The sequence below is a fragment of the Pipistrellus kuhlii genome, unplaced genomic scaffold, assembly GCF_014108245.1.
Source record: "Pipistrellus kuhlii isolate mPipKuh1 unplaced genomic scaffold, mPipKuh1.p scaffold_m20_p_6, whole genome shotgun sequence".
Lineage (NCBI taxonomy): Eukaryota > Metazoa > Chordata > Mammalia > Chiroptera > Vespertilionidae > Pipistrellus > Pipistrellus kuhlii.
This window is the reverse complement of record NW_023425562.1, coordinates 31,745,819-31,762,587: the sequence shown is the minus strand read 5'-3', so window position 1 is coordinate 31,762,587 and position 16,769 is coordinate 31,745,819. Positions and strand designations below refer to the sequence as shown.

General features: G+C 40.5%; 1 protein-coding gene across 12 annotated transcripts in view; it reads right to left on the bottom strand.

Moving 5' to 3' along the window:
• Positions 1-16,769, bottom strand: part of DLGAP1 (DLG associated protein 1) — a 572,027-nt gene that overhangs the window by 32,471 nt on the left and 522,787 nt on the right. For 9 of the 12 annotated variants that reach the window (XM_045574247.1, XM_036418490.2, XM_036418491.2 and 6 more), the window contains 2 exons: positions 10,143-10,516; positions 6,881-6,972 (listed from right to left, as the gene is read on the bottom strand). In XM_045574247.1, coding sequence (XP_045430203.1) covers positions 6,881-6,972; positions 10,143-10,516 — 466 coding nt within the window. The remainder of the gene's footprint in view (positions 1-6,880; positions 6,973-10,142; positions 10,517-16,769) is intronic. The other 3 variants (XM_036418494.2, XM_036418496.2, XM_036418505.2) reach the window with 1 other exon arrangement.

Sequence of the window (16,769 nt, the reverse complement as noted above, 5' to 3'; positions counted from 1 at the left end):
AGACGGGAAGGAGAAGAGAGAGAGAAAGAAAGAGAGAGAGAAATATCAATTGGTTGCCTCCCACACGAGCCCCTACCAGAGCCAGGGACCAAACCTGGCCCAGGTACATGTCCTTGACCAGGAACTGAACCTGTGACCCTACGGGGCCCAGGGTGATGCTCTAACCACTGAGTACATGACTGGGGCAAGGTCCATGCTTTCTGTCACATCAGCTTCCCAGGTATAGCAGCATGAAGAACTTAGGCCTAATGCAGCCCTTGTTTCCAAATTCAGTGGGGAGGAACTCTCCAGCTCCCCTTTTGTGTGATTAACACTGTCTTATCGACAAATTTTAAAACTACCTCAACTCGAAAACCCATTGGCTATTTAAAGCCCTCCATGTTCATCACTTTTTTTGCATGAAGATCTCTCTCTCTTATTTATTTATTTATTTATTTATTTATTTATTTATTTATTTATAAGAGGGAGAGAGAGATCAATTTATTATTCCACTTATTTATTTATTTATTTTTCCCACTTAATCATTGGTTGATTCTTATATGTGCTCCGAGCAGGCATTGAACCTGCAACCTTGACATATCAGGACAACACTCTAACCCATTGAGCTACTTGGCCAGGGCCATGAAAAATCTTTTTAAGCAAAGGAAAATAGAATCGGTTTTCAACATAAAGACTCTCTCTACTTCAAATAATTGTATTATATTTGTCAAATAAAGAAAGGGAGGAAATGGAAAATTACCACAGTGGGCTCGTCATCATGTGATAGCTTCAGAGGGCTCCCAGCACACTGCCAGCCTCCTCTCAGTACCAGCTGGGCGGGTGCTAGCGCAGTGACGGGCTGGCACCGTAAGACCTTGGTGAGGAGTCTCAGCAGAACATCCTTGAACCGACTGTGCCCTAGGAGGAGCTGCTTTCTCCTGCAATCTGAGCATTAGGTCATCCCTGACTCTTACCTTCAGGCAGCTAAAAGCCCAAGAGGTCTCACTTTACAATTTTTTATTTTTACTTTTATTGTGGTCTTGTTGTTGGGTCAAATGGAGGCCGTAGGCTTGTGAAATAGATGCATTTTTTTTTTTTTAAACGAAATTATTTTGAAAAATGTGTAAGAGAAAGAGAGAGATGAGGAAAAGACAGACAGACAAAAGGAAGGAGGGAAGAGAAAAAAGAAAAAGGAAGGAAGGAAGGAGAGACAGAAAAAAAAAAGTGCATGAGGCATGTCAGGAATTATGCCAAGTTTCAGGCTTTTGAAATTTGAAACGCATGAATGATGCACCTTTAAAACTCAGGTGTACTGTAAGGAACTCTTTGGCTAGATCACATTGTTAACTTGGCAAAGAAAAGGGGCCGTTTGCCAAATCCTGTATAAGATCAATAGTGGGTATTAGGCTCCGCAGCACTCCAAGTAAACTGTGAGGAGTGGGGATGGATCCAAAGCTTCTGAGTTGGCAGAGGCGGATATTTTCGTCTGCCAAAGGTCTTTCCAAGTCTGTGGTTCCTGAATTGGCTGTCAGAAGGTTCTGTCTCAATTTTGGCTTTTTGTTTTAACGTCCTGCTTAGTTGAAAAGACACAAATCACTAGAAGTCCAAAGTTTACATATTTAAGTCCTTTGCAAGCAAAAGGGATCATTTCTAGTAGTTAACATTTGCTAAAAGAGAAAGCAATGCTACATCTCCATATTGTTCCACTCAGTTGTGAGGCCATGAATTTGAATGTATGAAGCAAGGAAGATTACAGAAACTCAGAATTTTATAGAAATAGAAGAGACTTTGGTGATAAAAGTATAATCATCTTATTCACTGAGGCATGTGCGTTTAGAAATAGAGAGCAGCTTTCATAATAGATTGCCAGTACTTCCCTCCAACTCCCACACCTTAACATGTGCATTCACAGACCTGCTGAAATGGCAGGTGTCATTCTCAAGCATGCTTTGATGCCTGCAATACTCTCCCCACTCCAGCATTGAGAGGCCCCTTGGAGGCCTAAGTATTACCTTGCAATAAACAAAAGGTATACTAGGAGAGAAGGAGATGGATGGCTCCACCAACTGGAGATAAGAAAGACCAGAAGCTTTTTTTCAAATCACCAAAATACCCATCTGCTCCCATTCCCATCCCATTAACACCAATGTAAGGATCTTGCCTTTCCCTCGCATACACATAGCTCCAAACACACAAATCCTATGAATGATGTTCACTGTTACCTAACTTCACATATTTCACAAAGGCATGGTGGGATGAGAGAGTGGTTGAAAAGGAAAACCACAAAGTGATTTAATACCCGTTTATTCTAGTTAAAGTTTTCTTCTCTAATTCCTCGGATGCTGAAGGCAAATCGTCCTTGATGTAGCACTGTGTCTCACATGGATGATCTCTAAAGATCACAGGTAGTTAAGAAGTCCTTTACAAGGACACAGATGGAAATATCAAATATGCATACACCAGAAAAATTACATTCTGGAGTTTCCTTTCTAGAAAATTATCGTGAGACCAGTAGTTTCTATATGTAATCACTAACATCAGATGTCAGTTTGTTAATTTGACAATGTTAATAAATAGCAAAAAAGTATATAAGTTCAAAACTTCTATCCCTTAACACTCTTAGTTGTGAAAATTAAGAATGACTGATTTATAAGTTGTTACTAAATATATCACAAATATCTAACCTTATGAAAGCCGAGGTGCGACAGGGGTCGAAGGTCAAACCTATAACACACACTTCACACTTATCTCTTGTTTCTGAACTAGAGATTATGACAGCAATATGGCAAACGGGGAATATGGCAATAAGCAGAAAGGCAAGACTCAGTAGGTTGTGCCTAGACCTCAATTAAGAGTCTCCATATATGCATAATACTAATCTAAAATTGAAGAAACGCCAGCCTGGCTGGCATGGCTCACTGATTGAGCATCAACCTATGAATACGGTTCGATTTCTGGTCAAGGCACATGCCCAGGGTTGCAGGCTCAATACCCATAGGATGGGAGGGCCTGGGGGGGTGGGGCAGCCGATCAATGTTTCTATCTCACTTTCCTTCTCCTTTCCTCTCTGAAATCAATAAAAATATATTTTTAAAAATAAACATAAATGATGACAAAATAATGACTTTTTCTATATCCAAAAATCTGAAAGAATTCATCCCGGGTAGATATGCACTATAAGAATGGTTTAAAAAGTTTTCTTCAAGCAGAAGGAAAAGGATGCTAGGTGGAACTTTGGACCTACAGAAAGGAATGAAGAACACTGGAAATCATAACTTGGTGGATAAATATAAGATTTTAAGTCACTACTCAGAACTTGCTTTTAGACTATCTTATTACGACCAGGACTAAAAACCAGTCAGAAGTCTGGTTGTGGGAGGGGCTCCTCCAGGCTAATCTTCACTGCAGGATGACCTGGCTGGCATTTTACCTTGCCAAATCCTTGATGTTAGAGTCTTTGGGTCTTGGGTTCAAATTGTTTGTAAATTTGCACTTAACCTTCTATTTTCAGTACAGTAATCCTGCCCTTAACGGTGCTGCTATCTTCCAGACCAGAGACCCTTTTGTGTTAGCCTCTGAAGAGGAGAAACCCCAGCCTCTGCCACAGAAAGGAGAGATTGTCACTGGCTCTGCAGGTTCAAGAGGTTTGTACCTCCACCTTCAACAAAGTCAATCCCCATGCCTTCTGTGGGCTCTGAAATTTAAATCAAGGTACTGCTTGGATTTCTGCCTCACTGGCTTTAGATTCAGTTTCTCTGGTCAGCTAAGTGGTTATCACTAGTCAATCTGCCTTCTAGCTTTCAAAACAAGCTCTGTGTGTGTGTGTGTGTGTGTGTGTGTGTGTGTGTGTGTGTGTGTGTGTGTATTTCCCTCTCCTGTTCTCTTCATCCTTGGCAATTTGTGCCAAACCAAAACAAAAAATAAAGATGGTCAGAAACAAGTAACCTAGGGAAGTATGATGCTTTTGCTCTGTTTTTCTAATAAACACAAAATGGAATTCAAATAAAATAAAACATTACTGGGAAAAGTATGGGTAAAACTATACACCTATATTAATTCATGGTTAATGGATAGGATTATGGGGGATTTTATTTTATTTCTGTAATTTATAAATGTTTATAATTCATAAATATAAACTTACTTTCCTTATTCTTTGATTATCCAATTATAGAAAATATAGATTTTATGTAATAATAAGATATATATATATAAATAATGTTTTTTTAAATGCTCCAAAGCCCATCAGAGAGTTATAAACTGCTATTATGCTATTGCATGTTTTCCTCCAAGTAACTTTGCTTTTTCATACTATTTTTATAATGAAAATAATATTTTTTTCTCTTTGTGCCCAGTTATAGCCACTAAGGGGCTAGTGCAAGAAGTCTAATTTGAACCACTATTGAAGCACAGTTGTGACTCAGATGGAAAGGGGAGATCCCTGGGAGGATCTTGCTTTCTCACCTTAGTAAATAGAAAGGATTGGTTTACTAGATTTGCTAATTATCAGCTTGAAAGAACGGGAGGCCTCATGCAAATTCCTGGGGAGTAGTCAGAAGGACCGGAGAATGGAGCTGGGATGCGAGGAGGCTGTGGGATGGAGGTGAGCAATCCTGGGAGGAGGTGGCATGACTTGCCCACTTTGTTCAGCATCAGCCCTGCATGTCAGCAAATACATGCCGTGTGGATCCTGCCAAACAGTGCCACTAGCCAACCCGAGAAACAGGAATGAAGGAAGATAGCTAGTGTTTGATGGAGATGAGGCATTTCTTCATGGCCTTAAAATAAGCCGTCTTGTTCCCAAACCACATGCATGCATTGTCCCTGGCTCGGTGCTGCCATGGCATGTAAACTAGACCTCTAATCAGCATTCCTCTGTGCAGGGCCCCACCATGAGGCGGCCCTGCAGAACGAACGGGGCATAGTGGCTATCAATGGCATTCTGAAGATGTCATGGCTGCCTGCAAATATACCAACATTTGTAATACTCATTTTGATTCTTTTTTTTTTTTTTTTAAGCAGATAGGTTACTTAGTGCATTTTACTTTCTACCAATGAGTTATTGACTTTTGTTTTGATTTGGAACACTGAAGAACACCCTGCATTTACAAGTCTACCCTTTAACAGACAAACCAGCCAGGTGGACTTCATTATGTTAGTTTTGGTTCCTAAATTGTGGCAAATTCAAAAGGTGATAATGAATCTTTTGGCCTCTTACAAAGTCTTCCTCTTCCTCTTCCTCTTTCTGTACTATCTCTCTCTTCCTCTGACTTTTGTTTTCTTTCTTCTCTCACTTTTTGTTAGGTTACTGTTGCGTATCAGTCTGTTTATTTGGGGAAGGAAGAGATAGATTGTATTGGCCATTCATTGTGAAAACAACAGTCTCAGCTTTATCACTAGATAATTTAAGAAAATCCCCTGTCTGTCATTAGGTAATTTCATCTGCCCAAATTTGCTTTTTTAAAGATCCCATCTAAATGAATTACTACCAGCAACATTATAAAAATAATTATAATTAGAGACAGACAATATAGGTAATCCCTGACTGTTTGACAATGGGTTTCTTTTAGAGAGGTTGAAAACATCATTAGCATCAGTTTAAATGCTTATTTACTTTACAGAGGCTAACGATAGAGTGACCTCCAAGGAAGGGTGCGTTTAGAAAGTTAAGCACCAACATTGGGTTTACTAGTCCTTTAGAGAATGAATTTTAAATAAATTACTCAGTTTACCGAGGAACTGACCATCCTTACAAAGTTCAACAGTTCATTAAATGTTCAACATTTCAATAACATGATAAAAGGGGCTCATTTGAAGTTTTTGGGTTGCTACTAGGCCAAATAATGCAATATTTCTCATTCTGATTGCGGGGCAAGTGTCAGGGCATTAATTTGGTAAGAGAACAGTGGACTGCAGGGGAAATGTTTAAAGGAAACTTTTAAATTTGAGGTTATTCTCTTACTTAAAAGATGGTATAATTGCTTTTTTAAAATTTCAATCTTTAGAGAGATTCTATCTGGGTACATAATAGAATTGAAAATACTTATAGAGAGCCTTTGCAGATTGGCTTCTTTCTCTTGGTAATGTGCATTTAATTTTCTTCCATGTCTTTTCGTGGCTTGATAACTGATTTCTTTTTAATGCTGAATAATATTCCATCGTCTGTATATACCACAGTTTATTTATCCATTCACCTACTGGTGGACGTCTTGGTTGCTTCTAAGTTTTGACAATGATGCCTAAAGCTGCTGTAAACATCCGTGGGCAAGTTTTTGCATGGACATAAGTTTTCAATTTCTTTGGGCAAATACCAAGGCGTGTGATTGCTGGATCATATGATAAGAATATTTTTAGTTTTGTAAGACACCACCAAACTGTCTTTGAAAGTGGTTGTACCATTTTGCATTCCCAACAGCAATGAGTGAGAGTTAGTTAATGTTGCTCCACATCCCCACCAGGATAACCATGGGAAATTTTCTTTCTCCTTTTCCCCATTCATTCATTATTTATCATTCATTGAGTGCATATCAAACACAAAACACTATTAAGTGCTAAGAGAAAACAAGGAATAAGTAAGTCCTCGGATCTTAAAAAGTTTACAGTACCAAATAGAAAGGTTTTTTGAAGAGGAATAGTTTTGCAACACTACAGTAATATACACAGTGCTTATGTGTATGTAAATGTGATGTGCTTATTCTACTATTCTAGCTAAACCTTTAATGGAGTGGTCTCCACTATTAAAGTAGAGGAGGGAATCAGCTAATACTGTTTCAAGCTTACCCTGTAAATGCTACCAAAAGTTAACGGATGATGCCATTGAATCTTGTTAGTTTATCCTGGGGAAAAACACTTGCACCATACTGGCAACCTCAAGATGAAAGAGGACGAATGCATGTGGACTCACCACTTCTCTTCTTCTACTTGCACTCCTATGGACTGGAACTTACTGGGTGCTTTATTTTCCCCTGCTTTGTCAGGTTCTTCAGCATCATCCACCTAAAGAAATAATCAAATATGTAGAGGTGCTCCATTTTATTTATCTCACTTGAAAAACAAATGTCACATCTCACTAGAAACCTCTGTACACTGCTAGAATGTTTTGTGATTTGTAATCTTTTTCTTCAATATTTCTGCATTTAATGAGAGCCTTTACTACATTATTATAGCACGCACTTTGACTCTGCCGATCTTCATAAAATGCAATTTTAATCACTTAAAATTTTGCCTAATAAATGTCTGTGATTCCTCCATACATTTGAATGTACTCACCTGTGAGCACTATGTTAGAAGGGAGTACTACATGGCATTATGTTCTTGGAAGTTTTGAATTTGCAGATAACAAAATACAAAAGAAAGGAGAAAATTGATTGTAGTCAGAATTATTGATTTTGGGAGATTTAGGTATTTACCTCATTAAGATAAACTGTAGAATATCTTCATTCCCTCCTTCTCCTGCCCCTTAAACTAAGGAATTGGCTTTAAATATTACTCCATTGCTTCTAAATAGATATGTATATATTACAGCTCATATAGAAAATGTGCTCATATATGACCTAGAGCCTATGTGATACATTAGGCCTAAGCCTGTGAACTGAAGGGTCACGGGTTCGATTCCGGTCAAGGGCACGTACTTCCATTGCAGGCTTCTCCCTGGCCCTGACCCTGGTTGGGGTGCTTGCGGGAGGCAACCAATTGATGTGTTTCTCTCACATCACTATTTCTCTCTCTCTTACCCTCTCTCTCTAAAAATCCATAGAAAAATATCCTTGGGCAAGGATTAAAAAAAAAAAATTAAGCATGAAGTTCTAGCAGGTTTTGCTCAGTGATTAGAATGTTGGCCCACAGACTGAAAGGTCATGGGTTCAATTTTGGTTGGGCACATACCTCGGTTGCAGGCTCCAATCCCAATCTATGTCGGGGCTCTTGTGGAAGGCAATCAATCAATGTGTCTCTCTCACATCAATGTTTCTCTCTGTGTGTCTTCCCCTCCCTTCCACTCTCTCTAAAATGCAATGGAAAAAATATCCTCAGGTGAGGATTAACAACAACAAAAAAATACAAAAAAATTAAATATGACAGGATAAAAGTAAATACAAGAGAACTCTAAAAATATACTCAGAGTAGAGGAAGCCTTTCTAAACTAAAAGCTAGATTGACCATATAGTAATTTAAGCTTCTCTACAATGAAGGACAAAATTTAAAAGATAAATGATAAATGAGAGAAAATATTTACTGTATATACAACCAAGAAAGGGTTATTAAGGGTCCAAAGATATAAAGAGATCCCACAAATAAAATAAAACACAACTTAATAGATAAAAACAAACAAACAGCCGAGACCGGTTTGGCTCAATGGATAGAGCGTCGGCTTGGGGACTGAAGGGACCCGAGTTCGATTCCGGTCAGGGGCATGTACCTTGGTTGCAGGCACATCCCCAGTAGGGGGTGTGCAAGAGGCAGCTGATCGATGACTCTCTCTCATGGATGTTTCTAGCTCTCTATCTCTCACCCTTCCTCTCTGTACAAAATCAATAAAATATATTTAAACAAACAAACAAACAAAACTAGCAAAGGATATGAATAGGTACTTTATATATAGCAATCTAATAAGCCAATAAATATTTTTGTGGCTTGGTGGTTGAGTGTCGACTATGAACCAAAGAGTCATGGTTAGATTCCCTGTCAGGGCACATGCCTGCGTTACGGCCTCGATCCCCAGTAGGGAGCGTGCAGGAGGCAACCAATTGATGATTATCATCATTGATGTTTCTATTTCTCTCTCCCTCTCTCTTTCTCTCTGAAATCAATAATTTTTTTTAGAGTTTCCATTTAAAAAATGTACAGTTCCAGGGGTATTAAGTACATTCATATTGTTGTGCTGACATCACCACCAAATTAGATCTCTCTAATTTTTTCATCATCTTATATTGAAACTCTATACCCCCATAGGTTGCTCAATTTAGGAAACTTCATTTTCAAAATAATCCTATGAGGGAGAGAGGAGGAAACAGGCTCAGGAAGATGAAGTAATTTGCCTAGGATGCCACAGAGGACTGACCTCTGCTCTTCCCTAGTCCAAATCCTTCGGTGTTCCGAGGGCAATTAGCCTCTAAGAAGATGTGGAGGGCATGGTGGTGGAGGCTGGCTTTGGGCCCATGCCTCCTGCTGTGCCATTTAATTCCAAGCATCAGGGCTAGGAGTTCTTTTAGGAAATTTGACAACTCGCGTTATGGTAACCTGCAAGTTATAAAAAGCATTTGACTCATCATTATTAGAGAAAGTTTAATTACCCTTTAAAAGTGGACTCTGCAGAATGGACTGTGAAAATACATCATTGTTGTGAAAAATGTATCCCGCACCTGGCCTTTAGCTGCGCCCTAGTGAAGGTTCAGTGTGGATAGATTTATTGGACACCACGTCAGGAAGTTATTATTCAAAGGGCACCTGCACAACAAAACCGGGGGGAAAGAATGATTCTTCTCCATTGATAAAAGGGAAAGCCACACTCAACAGGTGGGAAAAACAAGAATTAGTTTGATGTTATCTTTGAGGAGCAAAAACTAGTGAGCTGAACTGATAGCCCTGATGAGTTTTCTACCATTTCTATGAGATGCTTGACTAAATGGCCAACGATTACGCTGAAACTGCTGTGCATTCTTTCCTCTGGATGCTGTGATGTGAGTAACTGCTTTCCACACCATCAGGCTCTTCGGTCGTGCTCTCCCTCTCTCCCATATCTATGAGGAGGGACTCACATTTTTGTTCTCATCTGGTTGCTCAAGGGTGTTGAACATACTGTAACACAACCCGAGAACACAGGTTATTCTTGGATGTCCACTCCTTTGTTGAGAATCAATATGTGCATTAGGAATTGAGGCCCTTTGTGTTTGACTGTGTTCATGTTTGTTTAATTACCCTAGAGTTTGAGTCACGCATTCAGTTTAAAGAACAAAAACAATAGCTGTTCATATCTATAGACATAATCTAATATCATAATTTTGTTTCATCATGCTTAACAATTTAGGGATTCCAGAGCCAATAACTTGAAAATCTGGTCCTAGGCATAGCTGTCATCCAAAATGACAAGACCGCAAATCTGGGAAAACATAAGTTACATTTCTTAGTTTTGGGTTCCTAATTCAAAGGTAGAAAAGGGAGGCTGTTACCTGTATCCCAATTGACAGGCATCGATTTTTCTTAAAGTGATCCTTCTTCCTGTCCTCTGTAGTGATGGTTGCTATGGTGGTCGTGGTAGTGATGGTGGCAGGGTTGTTGCCCATGTGTTGACTGGCAGGGCCGTGGATCTGGGCATTGGCGGCTTCGATGGCGGCTGTCAGAGCCTTCATACTGTCCAGGCTCTCCGTGGAGTTGCTCAGTCCAGACTGGCTGATAATATCTCCTCGCTGGCCCTGTCCGTCCATGTAGGCATCCTGGGCAGACTCTGTGCTACTCTGGGCTGTGATAGAAATGAAAGGTTTCGTGGTAGTTCTGGGTGGGACTGGAGGTGGTGTCTTCTTATATGTTGTAATGCAAGATGACACTGGAAGACAGTGAAAACAAAGACACTGTGATTTCTGCATGGGTCTTAATTTCTGATATTGTAACTGACATCCATTGGAAATTAGGGCACATGAAACACACTAAGACACTTAACAAGAACACAAGTCCATTGACAAACTAAGTGAGATTCCTGGTTGGGCCCTTAGGGCCTTTCATAAGGTGACACCCCCACAAAACTGAGGGGTCAAAAGCCCAAAAAACACCAACCTCGGAGATGGAAGTTTCTGAAATGGAAATTAATATCAGTCAACATAAAGTAGACATGATTAGCCATCTGTAGAAATCTTCTCAGGCAACAGTGCACCCTGAGAAATAATATATGCACATGGATAAGGCCAGGTAGTCTCTACCTTCTCAGGAAAATATTAAATATAAGTAATATTAAACCAAGTAACCTGTTAAAGAAGATTCTGATGGTTGATAATAAACATTGGGAAAAGAAGGAAAGCATAGAGATTGTAAGCATGTAAAATCCTAAGAACAGTATGAGGTGTCTGGGTAGGGGTTGGGGGATATATAGCATATTATCATAGGTTCCTGCAAATTGCTTTTATCAACATTAGTCTCTTCTCTTCTCTTCTCTTCTCTTCTCTTCTCTTCTCCTCTCCCCTCCCCTCCCCTCCCTCCCCTCCCCTCCCCTCCCCTCCCCTCCCCTCCCTTCCCTTCCCTTCCTTCCTTCCCTTCCCTCCCTTCCCTTCCTTCCCTTCCCTTCCCTTCCCTTCCCTTCCTTCCCTTCCCTTCCCTTCCCTTCCCTTCCCTTCCCTTCCCTTCCCTTCTCTCTCTCTATCTCCTTTCTGTCTCTCTCTTTCTGGATAGAATTACATGAACTTTTGTTGTGAATTTTTTGGTTGTTGTTTCTGAGCAGAACTACCTATTGAGAGGTAATACACTGCACCAAAGTCTCCTTTAATTGTAAAATAAATGTACACACTAGTTTCTAAATCAGCTCTGTGTGTCTGTTTGAGCCCACTCCCTGATGTGCTGTCCTTCAGGGCGACTTGATCACCTCAGGGCCTGCACCTGCGCAGTGAGGTGTCTGTGGACCTGGTGAGTTAGCTGAGGTCCTCCTGAGGCTCCAGCTGAAACAGGCTCCAGCCCTCTCTCTAACCATCTAATTGACCCAGCTGAGGGCCTTGAAGAAGCTTTACACACTGGCTTTCAGCTTTCCATTTGTGTAGCACGATACAGGAAAATGCAGATCAAAATGAGTTAAGTGTCCAAAATGGGAACTCCCTGCCAGTAAAGAAAGATTTCTTGATCAGCTTTCTAAAAACTTTTGTTTAGTCCCTTTAAAACTATTGTATTTCCATCACTTTCTCCCCACCCCTGCAGCCACCCCCACCCCATCCATGCCTTTTTCTCTCAGCTAGCGTCCCTACTGTTATATCAAGTCGCAGGTCCCCACCACACAACCCACCTCCTTGCCTCTGGCTCTAACTGGCACTGGGGCCATCATGCAGAAGGAAACATTCACTTCAAAACATAGGATGCTTCCCAAGGCCACTCAGAGGAAGCGTCCAATAATGACCAATAAGTGGGAAGACCCTATTATTGTCCTGATGCTCGACTGCCCTGTGATTCAGAGTGACTTCCTTAACCGTAAAACCACAGGGACAGAGATGTTTGGCTACTTCCCAGGGATTGCCTGAGAGTTGAAGGAAAACACACACACAGAGATGTTACATTACAATATCATATGTGCTCTTGCGGAAAGGGGGAGGGTAATGTGAACAATACATATGTCACCTCTCAGTTACCTGGGAAGGCTCACCCCAGGGAAACCTTCCATGTGAGAATATTGCATAAAACATACAGCTTTACATGAGAACAGAGCTCAACAACCAGCAGTCCTGAGAGGCAATGTGTCCAGGGGAGACTCACAGTGCCTTCAGGTGCAGAGCCAGGAGCAGAACCAGTCTGGTCTCAGGTTCTCCCGCGGGCCACAGTGAAGCTTCCAGCCACGTAACACAAGCCTGAGCATTGTCAACATTCCACCTTACCCACTGTAGTCCCATGCACTGTCACTACCGTGTGTTCCCTAGGAAGGTCTGAACAGGATAACCCTGCTTAGGGTCATGCTAAGTCTTGGCTGTTCATCTGAAGACCAGTGTGGGTGAGAGGAGGAGTGACCCTAATGAGGATAGAATCTGTCTATTGGAACCAAATGAGATTAGATCACTTTATTACGTTCCCTAAAACAAATCTTTACAATGTGAACTCATTATGCTCTTAAAAATGGATTCCCAGGACATTTGTCCACTCATGTTTCAAAGAAACTCCATGCCACATTCCAACATCAAATGTCTGATCTTTTCGATGATTTACTGCTTGTGGTTAACTACCCCAACTTTCTCTTTTAACGTGGACGGTCAAAACTGGACAAAGCAGACACATACAGAGTCGTTTTCTTTGCTGTGATGTACAGTAAAAATTCTGCCCTGATGTGATGAGTGTGACATGGAGGTGGAGGGACACATGAGTAACAAGGTAATGACTGGGTTTGGAGACACTCGCTAGGGCCCATTGCAACTTGGTGGCATCTGGAGGGCTGTTGTCAGCTCCTCTTCGATATCCATAGGGATAACTCTGGGTGCTGAAGGGAACCAATCTTCTGTCACCGAATAACTGCTTTGAGGAATATTGATCTTATGTTGTTTATTAAGAAACAAAAAACTCAGAAAGAACCTTTGCCCTCCCCCTTTCCTACCCAAGAGATTCAGACAGAGAAACCTGCTTTGGAAAAACAGCCTTGGCTTAATCACCTTAAGAATCTTCACCCTAGCAGGAAGATTCCAAGCCTCTCAGCTAGATACCCCATTGTTTTTGAGTTGCCCAGCAAGAATTTTCCCGTTCTGTATGTTTCCACTCTTCCTCAATTACCTGCAAATCACCCATTCTCACTTCTGACATCTGGTCCCCTGTGGCCCCCTCCTCTTTCTCCTTGGTTCAGAAATGTATTATACACCCAATCCTGCCTCATGGTCTTTCATGCCTATGTGAATTCTCCATTCGCATGTATTAAAACTTTGATTTTCTCCTGTTATTCCATCTCTGTTAATTTGATTGTTAGCCCAGCTAAAAGACCTTAGAAGGTGGAAGAAAAAAGTATTCATATATTTTTTAGGCCCCACAGTAGTTTGATCAATGGGGGCTTCTAGAGAGCAGCAGCAATGCCACAAGTCCACTAAGGTTAGATTGGAGAGAGAGAAATCTGGGGACATGTCTTTCCTAACAGGCTGGTCCAGCCCCAGTATCTGGAGGAAGTAAGACCTTAAGATTGTCCCACTTAGAATAAGGGAGGTGCATAGAGGACAGGACTCAACGGCTGTGCTTTTATGCCAGGGGCTTTGTGATGAGGTTTTACTGTGGTGTGGAGCTTGGCACAATGCTACCCCAGGAGTCAGAGTCAAAGACCATCTGTCAGTCATCAAATAGGTATTAGGAGTTCAAATCTCCAAGACTGCCTTTTGAAGTAGGAGAAAGAAGATCCAACACGCAACTCACAATTCTCACAATTCCCTTCTTTCTGGTGCCCCAAATCTTTTGCATTCAAGGTTGCTCTAGAAATTCAAACAACTAAATCCCCCAATTTTTCCCAGCATCACTCTCTCCTAGCTTTTCAGACTAAGCCCCAAACCCTTCTTCTCTCCTAAGTTTTTGTTTTTCTCATTCTATTCTCATGATTCAATACCACAAGTTACTTAGAATCCACTGAGGTCTGAGTGACAGGAAGAGTATAGTAGAGGAAGGTGTTAAAAAACTGTGGTATTATACATCTACACAATGGAATACTATGCTGCTGTAAAAAAGAAGGAACTCTTACCATTTGCAACAGCATGGATAGACCTGGAGAGCATTATGCTAGGTGAAATAAGCCAGTTGGAGAAAGATAAATATCACATGATCTCACTCATTTGTGGAATATAATGAACAACATAAACTGATGAACAAAAATATTTTAGAAAATAATAAAAGTAATCCTGATATTTGCAAATTTTTAATATTTTCTACAACTTTTGTGATATTATACTATGTTAGTACAGTTTTGGTAATATTATATTTAAAATATTTTTTGAAATATTAATGGTTATTGCATGTAATATATTTAAAATTGTTTTTCTTAAAATATTAATGTTTATTGCATGTAAATGGCTAATTATTTTGTATCTACAACCTGGTAAATAGACTTATTTTGTATATTGTAAAAAAAAAAAAAAAAAAAAGAAAGAAAGAAAAAAGAGCCTTAGCTGGTTTTGCTCAGTGGATCGAGCATTGGCCTGCGGACTGAAGGGTACCTGGTTCGATTCCGGTCAAGGGCACATGCCCAGGTTTCGGGCTCTATCCCCAGTGGGAGGTGGGGGCATGCAGGAGGCAGCCAGTCAATGATTCTCTATCATTGATGTTCTTGTCCCTCTCCCTTCCTCTCTGAAATTAATAAAAATATATATTTTTAAAAAACAACAGCACACATAAAGCATGTGTAGGATCAAAACCACTTTCTGTATCTTCTTAAAAATGGGTTCTTACTTCTAAGCTAATAGGTCAGATACTATAAAGCCATGTTGAAGAATTCTTTAGCAGTTCTTGATTACTAAATTTTAGAAAGTTTTTGAACACAAGAACAAGCCCATAAGAGTTTATTGTGCACATCTCTTCCCAAGTCTGTGTTCAGTGACATTTCATTAACAGGTTGAAACTGAACTTGATATGAGTGTTTACACCATGGAAATTGGCAGATGCTATACAGTAAATTAATAGTTGTCCCATGGAGAGCCAGCACATCTCTATGCACAGAGGTTCTGTTTAAAACGTGGTCCACAGATAGGTGTCGATTCATAAACTATTTGATGAGTGCATGGTGAGATACACCATGAAAATTGAAAGTAAGCTTTTAGGAACTTTTCTAACAATTCTACAGAGTAGTTTGTCAGTTGATTCTGCTCTTGTTTTTGTGTGCCTTTGTTTCTTTTAAATTTCATTTTCCTAGTAATTCATTTTCATTGCATTTTACCAAAGTATTGTTTGTTCTGCAACAGATTGGACATCAAACAAACAAACAAACTGGTCTGTCACTAATTGTTTGAGAAGCATCTGGATAGTGAGAGGAAACATTTAAAATCCAGTGGGTAGGGCAGAGGTAGTGCACGTGAGATTAAGGACGCATTAGAGAAGTAACTTGAAACTGCAGGGAACTTTAGAAAGCAAAATAATGTAAAAAAAAAAAAAAAAAAAAAAAAAAAAAGCCAAGGGAAATGTGGAAGGATCTAAACTTGGGACCTAAAGAGTTCACTGCACAATTACAGGATTGTGGATTTAATGTCAGCAAGTTGCTTACTTATAATGTGTATGGAAAGAGGATACTCAACATGACAAGCTCAGGAAAGGCCTGTGTGAAGGCCTTACAGTCCCAGAAACCTAAAGAAACCACATAAGATGGTCTGAAATTAAAACTTCTTAACTAAAAGCAGTTTAGTCATGTCCTAGGCTAGAATTTTCCCTGACAAAGGTCAATCTTCACTTTACGTAAGCCTGTGTGTTGTCTTTTTGCATCTAGGATAACATACCTAATACATTTGCCTTTGCAAAAACAAAGTCATTTCCATTTTTCCAGACCTCTCAAAGCACAGGTACCATGCCAGAGGAGAGACCACAAATCCCCTCATTGTCATTGTTATCATGTTAGTGGTTGGCTGTAAACTATTCTGTATGAGGACAGAACGGCTAACAAAGAAGTTCACTGCTGCTGCTTCCAGTCAGCAGGCCCACAAGTGCTGGCCTTACAGTGAATTGTGGAGGGTGTGGCCCGCTGTGGTGGTTTACTACACAGGCCGGACTTCCCCACCTGATGCCAATCAGTAGTCTGGCCTGAGGCCTTCTCAGGATAAAAGCACAAGTCCAGGTGTAAACAAAGACGATGGGACGGAGAATTCTCCATGCCCCTTTGTGGGCCATTAGATCCACCTCAGCACCCAGAGTGATCTGTACTCGAACACTCACTGTGCTAAAAATTCAACAGACATGGCCTGGTGACAGAGCAAGGTCTCACTGCCCCCATTTGTTTGATGGTAAGACTGAGGCCCAGAGCAGGCTAAGTTATGCAGCTACTAAGTGATACAATCAGCATACCGAGGGCTCCAAATCACGTCTCTTTTCCTTCACCCAAACCACCTGTGTTCATCCCGCTATTAAGCTACCCATTTCAACACCTGGTCCAGTGAAGCCTAGGGCCTTCC